The sequence below is a fragment of the Ahaetulla prasina genome, chromosome 1, assembly GCF_028640845.1.
Source record: "Ahaetulla prasina isolate Xishuangbanna chromosome 1, ASM2864084v1, whole genome shotgun sequence".
Taxonomy (NCBI): domain Eukaryota; kingdom Metazoa; phylum Chordata; class Lepidosauria; order Squamata; family Colubridae; genus Ahaetulla; species Ahaetulla prasina.
Window position 1 is genome coordinate 205,765,096 of NC_080539.1, and position 9,272 is coordinate 205,774,367.

The following is a 9,272-nucleotide window of genomic DNA, read 5'->3' on the forward strand; positions in this document are numbered from 1 at the left end:
AACATTTTGACCCTGCCAAACCTTAAAAGATGGGCAGAGAAAGGCAGTCTCATGGGTATCTAGGTCCTGAGTCCATGAATTGTTTCTAGATGCCAATTGTTAGTCAGTGCAGATTATGAAACTGAGGCGTTACTTGAATAACATGGGGTATGCTTACAGCTATTCACTCTCCTTCATCTTCTATCAGCTTTAGTTGAAGGGCTTCCTGATTCAGATGACAAAATTGAATAAAATAGAATAGAATTTTTTTTTATTGGCCAAGTGTGATTGGACACACAAGGAATTTGTCTTTGTGCCTATGCTCTCAGTGTACATAAAAGAAAAGATTTGTTCAAGAATTCTAAGGTACAACACTTAATGATAGTCATAGGGTACAAATAAAATTGTTACATCAAATGAATCTGTACAAAGGCTATCCTAGCCATAAGTGCAACTTGTTCACTGATTAAGAGCTAAGACTTTGTTGAGAGTCCAGGAGGATTCCCAAATTACACACTAGTCCCAACTTTGGAGTGCACTGCCACTGAGAATGAACTTTAGGAGAATCCCTGGAAATAGGAATTCCTTAAATGTGATTCTCTACATAACAAATTATCTGATGGTTAAAAACTTTAAAAAGAACAGAAGCCTAGGGAATAACACTGGGTTCCCTCTGACAGTGTCTTGGTTAAGCTCCCCAAAATTTAGAGCCACCACTGATAAGAATGTTAACATTCACAAAGAGAATGAAATTTCATCTGTTTCCATCTGCGTTGAATAAATTATATGACCATAGGGCATGACAGCACCAAGCCAACTTTGGGAGATCTCAAATAAGCTAAGAATGATCAGGCTCATTTAGTATTTAGGTAGGAGACCACTAGGAAATCCTAGGTTATAAGCTAAACTTGGAAATTGAGAAAACATCCTTGAAAGAAAAAAAAGACAAACCACTTTGTACTCTTTTTAAGAAAATAACATGACCAAATTCAAAATGAGGGACACTTCATTTTGAATATTTAAATGTAATTAAATGAATAAAAATATTCTTAATAATTGCTGTGATGCATGAACTCTAAATCCCTTGGAATCAAATAAATCTCATTTTTCCAACTAATGCTGTAATATAATATTTGGGGTAAATGTTTGTGATAAAATCTTTAAAATGTAAGATTCTTTTTATTCATAAGTTGACTTTTTTTGATAGGGGAACAGATCCATTATAAAATAAACAGCTGATTCAAATTTAAGAATGGAAATATTATCTTTTGATACTGCTCACTGTGCTCTTTGGAAATATTTTTTCAGCATGTGAGCAGATACTCTCTATGGAATAATAACCAGACCAGTTCATCATTGGCAGAAACAAAATGCAGCCAACCAACTTATGGCAGATACAGCTTTAACATCTGACAGCTAGATTCATTATTGGTTTAACAGCCAATCATTAGTTTTGACGACACATGTCTAAGGAAGGTTGGAATATAAAAAGCCCTCTGGAACATACAAGTTTCACCAGAGTGTTGAGGTGTCTCAGATTGCATTTGCCTTCAGTGATTCACAGAGCACTGAAAGATCTTTTTAAAAAAAAAATAACCAAAGGAAAGAAAAGGAGAAGGAAAAGGAGAAAGAGAAAAGAAGGAAAAAGAACTGTTTTGAAAGTGTGATTATACACGAACTAAAAATGCATCTGTGTATTTATCTTTTCATGTTAATCATACCTGTGGAACTTAATGAAAGTAATCAGGCAAATGAGAATACAGAAAAAGGTGGACTATGCAACGCATGTACGTGGAGGCAGAATACAAAATCTTCAAGAATAGAAGCTATAAAAATTCAAATCCTCAGTAAACTGCGTCTAGAACAAGCACCTAACATTAGCCGGGATATTATAAGGCAACTTTTACCTAAAGCTCCTCCACTACAAGAACTGATTGATCAGTATGATATCCAGAGAGATGACAATAGTGATGACTCTTTAGAAGATGACGATTATCATGCTACAACAGAAACTATTATTACAATGCCTACAGACTGTAAGTAATTTTTGTTAATATTTCCTCTATTAACAAACACTTTTGTCTTTGTGCTGAGAAGCCACATTTCAGACTTTTCAGACAAACTGTTTTCTAAAGCACGTACCACAGAGACGCTATTTTTAAAAGTAGAAAGATATTTTCTTATAAAAATTATTCTGCAAGAAACATCTGCTTGCTGTAGATATGAAAAGAACTACATAGAAAGGACATCAAGAAATACATAGAAAAGACATATACCGAAACATTCTGAAGAACCTGGTTTTAAAAACATTTTTCTGAAAAGTGGAAAACAAAAAACATTCACATAAATAACACTCTAAAACAAATATCATCGCTCCAATCTGCTCATGTATCATATGTTATTTTTATTACAGAGATATGTAAGTTAGAATTTAAAAAAATATTTATGTAAAAATCATTATTCAACTCTGTAGTTTTTTATTTTTATTTTTGGTGCTTTTGATTTAATTTTTGATTCCTGGCAACTACTTAGACTAGTCCCTGGACTAGTTTTTGGGCAAGATTTTTTGGGAATTGATTTGCCCTAACCTGCTTCTTAGGGCTGGGAGAGAGTGACTGGCCCAAAATTACCTAACTGGCTTTTTACCTAGGTGAGAATATAACCTGCGGGGTCCCAGTTTCTAGTGTAGTGTTTTAGCCACTACACCAAACTGACTTACCATACAGTTTGTTTACACCATTAAAAGTTATGTTTATCTTTACAGATTTGTTCTTTTAGATATGTTTTTTTAATTATCTAATTTATTTTGTATTTACATAATATCAGCCAGTCAGGAATAACATACCAAATACTATGACATCACACATCCAGAGAACCAATTCAATTTCACCTCAGAGTGATTATGATTCACCACCAAGCTGAGCTTATCGATCGAAAAGTCGGCAGTTCAGCGGTTTGAGTCCTTAGTGCCATGTAACGGGGTGAGCTCCTGTTACTTGTCCCAGCTTCTGCCAACCTAGCAGTTTGAAAACACATAAAAAATACAAGTAGAAAAACAGGGACCACCTTTGGTGGGAAGGTAACAGTGTTCCGTGCATTTTTGGCATTTAGTCATGCTGGCCACATGACCATGGAGACGTCTTCGGATAGTGCTGGCTCTTCAGCTTTGAAACAGAGATGAGCTCCACCCCCTAGAGTCGGGAACGACTAGCACATATGTGCAAGGGGAACCTTTACCTTTTACTTTTTTACCAGGATAAAAATCCATAAAGTTTTCATCCTGAATCCTTGTTCCAGTTATAATTATATTCAAAACATTGGAATCCACTTTCAGATAAATTGTCCTAATGAAGCCTTTCGCTTTGAATCACTGAAACGATTGGAAAAATCAATTAAATGGTTTACAAAAAGTTCATAAAAACCTGAGCTCAACTGTTATATACTTCTTTTTCTAACTCATGGGCTTGTCAACAGACATCAGTGAACACAAACTATATAGTTTTAACAGCCACATAATGAAACTCATTTTTTAATTGTCAGCAGTGCTATATTTAATGTTTATGAATAAACATTAGTTATGTTAAGAAGAAATGAAGTTATTTATTGAATGAGCATTTCTCCGTTATCGCCTTAGTGCTAAGCATCTGCCACAGCTCCTATCAAGTATCTTTGCTGAATTTATATTATAGTATCTTATGTTCTTCATTAGCTAAAGTTGGACATGGCAGCTGTCTTCAGAATAACACTTAAGGCAATGATGAAATATTGTAAAATGAAAACTTAGGCCCAGATGACACAGATTTGCTACCAGCAGACAGCAGTGATATACTATACTGAGATTTCATTTGATATAATACTAAGAATAGCATCTATTTCATCTAAATGCAATAATCTAAATATATTTGAGAATAATCGTAAGTATTAAGAAGGAATTAAATTGCTTTTGTTACAAAATGTCTGCAAATCATTTCAAAAATTATTCATCTTTGTTGACTGGAGAAACATCTGGAAAAAAACTTTTTTCTATTTATTTGAATTTTCATTTATGATGAAAATGAATTTCAATCATGTCATTTCATTATATTAAATGTGTAGATGTGGTGGAGTTTTATCTTCAAGAATATAATTCAGTGGATTTTACTTCCAGGATTATAAAGTCAATTTAAACTCTGCTGTTACACCACAGCAGGGCATTCAGGCACAAAGCTCTGCTGAGCAATTTGATGTGCTGTCTCTAGATGAGTCCCAAATCTCATCTCAGTCAGGAGGTAGAGTCATGCATAAAAAGAAACAAAGAATAAGTGCAGCTTTAGCACTCTTGCTACTATTGAGAATAGTAACTTGGTCACAAGCACATGTGCATGCCTTCCAGGTATTGTTTTGTGTATACTGATGTGATGTGATTCTATTAATATAATCCATATCACACCAAGGCACATATAAAAAAGACATCTTGTAGGCATGCATATGTATTCTTAGGTAAGTTGTTTTTCTCAGTTCATTACATGCTAACATTAGTTTCTTGATAACTGTAACGTAATTTCAGGATTCATAAACCAGATTAGACATGGCCAAATAATTAAAGATTAAATAAGTTATCGTACCTAAAATAATAACTTACAAGTGTTATTACTGCAAAATCTGAATTCTCTTATAGCTTCTTTGCAATCTTATTTATATTAAACACTTAAGGTCAATAAATATTCAATTAAGATGTCAGGTGCTCAACCTTTATCAGTCTGAAAATATAATACAATGCGTTCAATATCTCTTGCTATTTTGATTGAAAGTTTTTCAAAGAGTGACTTCTACAGCTGGTCAATTACTTTAAGTAATAAACTCCTGAAGAATCTCAGGGAGTATTTACAATCTGTTTTCTTCTTAAGTAACTTTTCACAAGAATACCGCATGTTGCAAACATGAAATGCCAGGCTGAAAAATAAATGTTAAAAAATCTATGCAGATATCATGAACTCTGCAGTTGATGGATTAAATATTTCCATTAGTTTTCTTTAAGATTTAATGAATTTGTCCCACAGGGCTTTTTTTAAAATCAGAATTAATACAATTAGAATATTTTAATTTTAGTATTTCAAAGTTCTGTATTTTTCTACTAGAGGTAGTCTTCAAGTTATGATCACAATTGAGGCCAATATTTATGTTGCTAAAAGAAACATTTGTTAAGTGAATTTTGCATCATTTTACAAACTTTCTTACAACAGTTGTTAAGTGAATAATTGCAGTTGTTAAATTAATAACATGGTTATTAAGTGAATCTGGCTTCCCCATTGACTTTGCTTGTCAGAAGGTTGCAAAAGCTGATCCCATGATCCCAGAACACTGCAACCGTCATAAATATGAACCAATTGCCAAGCATCTGAATTTTGATCATGTGACCAGGGGGATGCTGCAATGGTCATTAGTGTGAAAAATGCTGATAACTCACTTTTTTCAGTGCCATTGTAACTTTGCATGGTCACTAAATGAACTATTGTAAATTGAGGACTACCTGTATGTGTTTCCATAGGGCCATTTCTAAAATAATTATTGTACGTTTAGAAACTTCAGTAATTTAATTTTTATTCTTACTAAATAAAGAGATTATTGCATGCATGCCGAAGTCCAATACAATTCCTGTGGCAAGGATGGTGTACACCCAGATGTTGAGAATCACTAATTCTTAGAAGTCCAATCCAACATGGTCCATGATGAGAGATGTAGAAGTTAAAGATGCAGGGAGTTGAATTTGTGTACTTGAAGGCACAGGTTCTCTCCTTCTGCAGCGGTAAAGAATATGCATTTTTTCACTGTTCCTTTTTATTCAGAGTGATCAACTTCAGTAAAAACAAAAAAAGAATCACTTTTGTGTGTGTGTGTGTGTGTGTGTGTATGTATTACTTTTAAAAATATTTTTCATTTGCAAGCAAGTTTTTTTTTCTTATTCATTTACTTATAGCTGATTTTCCTATACCTGTGGAAGGAAAACCCAAATGTTGCTTCTTTAAATTTAGTTCTAAAATACAGTATAACAGAGTAGTTAAAGCCCAGTTATGGATTTACTTAAGACAAGTCCAGAGGCCTACAACAATATTTGTGCAGATCCTGAGACTCATCAGACCTATGAAAGATGGTACAACTTCGACTGCACTTCGATCCTTGAAACTTGACATGAACCCAGGGACTGGTATTTGGCAGAGCATTGATGTGAAGACTGTTTTGCAAAATTGGCTAAAACAACCTGAATCCAACTTGGGCATTGAAATCAAAGCTCTGAATGAAAAGGGAAGAGATATTGCAGTGACCTACCCAGGACCAGGAGAAGAAGGCTTGGTAAGTTCTTCTTTAAAGTCCTCAGCATTTTTGTCACTTAGTATCAGCAATGAGCAAAAAACAAAACAAAACCCTCAAAGCTTTTTAAAGGTGGTGATTATAAGCATATTTACTTGGCATTAAACTTCCTGGGATTTATCTAGATCATTTTGTTTAGGACTGTAGTAGGAAAACACTGGCAAATTAATCAAGTAAAATTAAATATGACCAGGGGTGAAATCCAGGAGGTTCTGACAGGTTCTGAAGAACCGGTAGCAGAAATTTTGAGCAGTTCGGAGAACCGGCAAATACCACCTCTGGCTGTTCCCAGAGTGGGCTGGGAATGGGGATTTTGCAATATCCTTCCCCCAGGAGTGAGGTAGGAATGGAGATTTTGCAATATTCTTCTCCCAGGAGTGGGGAGGGAATGGGGATTTTGCAGTATCCTTCCCCTGCCATGCCCACCAAGCCACGCCCACCAAGCCACACTATGCCCACCAAGCCACACCCACAGAACCAGTAGTAAAAAAAATTAGATTTCACCACTGAATATGACCCTTATTAATTTTCTGTCAATGAAGCTAATAATATTTATTATGTAGAGCAAAATGTATATACTTAAAATCATGTTTCAAACAGTGGACAATAAGTTACCTAAGAAAACCCTACAAAACAGGCAGCAACAAATAGCCTTCGTGTATTGTTTTTCTCTGAAACATGTCATACATATTGCTTCTGATTCCAGAGGCAGAGAGCCTTTACAATAGTAGCAATTGGTAGCTTTGAGACAAAAGTGCTTTGTAATGGAAAGCACAAATGAAAGATCTCCCCTTCAATTGTTAAAGCAGCTACATCTTTTGCAAGATTTGCATAGCTGCTTCAAAGCCTGAATGCTGAATGCTATGCACAGCCTTTATTAGCCAAATTTATTAGCCAAGTTTATGTGCTGCTAATTTCATTCCTGTGCATTGTGGCATATTCCCAGCTCATACAATAGCATAAAACAATAAATAATAAACAATTTTCAAAGTAAATTTAACCATCAAGCATCCACTATAAACAATAATATCAAATATCTACAGTAAATGATGGAAGAAAAGCACTATACACCATACTATCTGTGAGGATAGCTATCTACTAGCTATTAAAATTGTGAGTTACTAATTTAAATGAAAGGACTGTGACATTATTGTCTAATGTTTTATAAAAATGTATTTTGCCATTCTAATTTACTAGACCACACTACCTCACTGGATTACTATGGTTCTGCCACTGTGAAAGGAATTGACAGAGAGAAACACTGCCTATCGTTTCTACTATTGTATAGCATTGAATAAAATGTACACCCTGAAGTCATTTCATTAAGTTGTAGAAAAGTAATGTCCAAAGATCTGACATCTCATGTAATATAACATTGGTAAAGAAAAGATATCACTTACTTAAAGAAAGGAGAAGTTCAGTGGAGTGCTCATTTGCTCATTAGTTTCTTTTGGAATACTATTCTAGTCATTTTTCAATAGTTATAACATCAGTACTAAATAACTACCAAAAATTGTAAACCCATTACATTATATTTCAATAAGCATAATTCCATTTTCCATTTGTAACAGATGCTATTTAATTTTTCTATTTAAATGAACTATTATGCCTCTTTATTAAATTAAATACTGTAAACATGATTAAATAGAGCTATTTTAAAATAATTATAGCCAGCTAGCAATAAATCAATTCTGTTGGAAAAACTGCTATGGTTTTAGTGTGTTCAGGATTTTTATAAATATTTAAATGTGAGGTAATTGAGCTTCTAAGTAGTTTTAGAAAACATGAAACAAGTTTAATAGTAAATATAACAGTACAGATAGACATAGAATCATACATTTCCATTGAAGAAAGTATATAATAACAACAACAACAACAACAACAACAACAACAACAACAACAACAACAACAGAGTTGGAAGGGACCTTGGAGACCTTCTAGTCCAACCCCCTGTCCAGGCAGGAAACCCTGCACCATCTCAGACAGATGGTTATCCAACATATATAACTGATAACTGGTTTGTAACTAAATAATCTGTACCATTCTGTTTATAGCCAAATATATATATTGATAAGATTGAGACAAATCTAAAGAATTTGACAAATCTTAAAGAATCTAAAGGAAAAAAAAGTACAAATCTAATTCAGAACTGCTATTTGTTCTGAACTGCTGTTATTTGAGGAATAAATCCATGATATATATAAACATACTGTACATTGTCTCTCTGTGATCAATTTGGGAAACTTTATGGATATTTAGAACACAGAAAAATACAGATTTTAAAATTAAGTAACCAATTAATTAAAATTAAATTAAAATTAAAATTTTAATTATTAAATTCCTACCATCACTCTGCTAAACAAATAATTCCCTCAACACTGTCAAACTATTTACTAAATCTGCATTACTATTAATCTTCTCATCGTTTCCATCTCTTTCCACTTATGACTGTATGACTGTAACTTTTTGTTGCTATCATTAAGGGTTAAATTGTACCCTATGACCATCATTTGTGTTGTAAATGTTGTACCTTGATGAAGGTATCTTTTCTTTTATGTAGACTGAGAGCATATGCACAAAGACAAATTCCTTATGTGTCCAATCACACTTGGCCAATAAATTCTATTCTATTCTATTCTATTCTATTCTATTCTATTCTATTCTATTCTATTCTATTCAATACTTAATCTATTGTCCCTTTTTGCTACTCTTTTTATTCTCTTATATATGATTGACAAGAAGAAAATAGTTGTAACTAAATGCTCCTCTGCTTAAAACTTGACAATTGCTAGGGGAATATTTAAATTATGTTCATACATCAATAGACTGGTTGTTTTTTTCTGGGATGAAATATTTTTCCATACAGTTCACCATTCACCCTTTATTCTATTTCAGAGAAATGAGAGGTCTTTTAGAACAGGTTGGAAAACATGGGAAATTGTAAA

At 33.5% G+C, this 9,272-nt stretch overlaps 1 protein-coding gene across 1 annotated transcript in view; it reads left to right on the forward strand.

Moving 5' to 3' along the window:
- Positions 1-1,515: 1,515 nt before the first annotated feature.
- Positions 1,516-9,272, forward strand: part of MSTN (myostatin) — a 9,794-nt gene continuing 2,037 nt past the window's right edge. The window contains exons 1-2 of the mRNA XM_058164903.1: positions 1,516-2,015; positions 5,936-6,309. Coding sequence (XP_058020886.1) covers positions 1,664-2,015; positions 5,936-6,309 — 726 coding nt within the window. The 5' untranslated portion in view covers positions 1,516-1,663. The remainder of the gene's footprint in view (positions 2,016-5,935; positions 6,310-9,272) is intronic.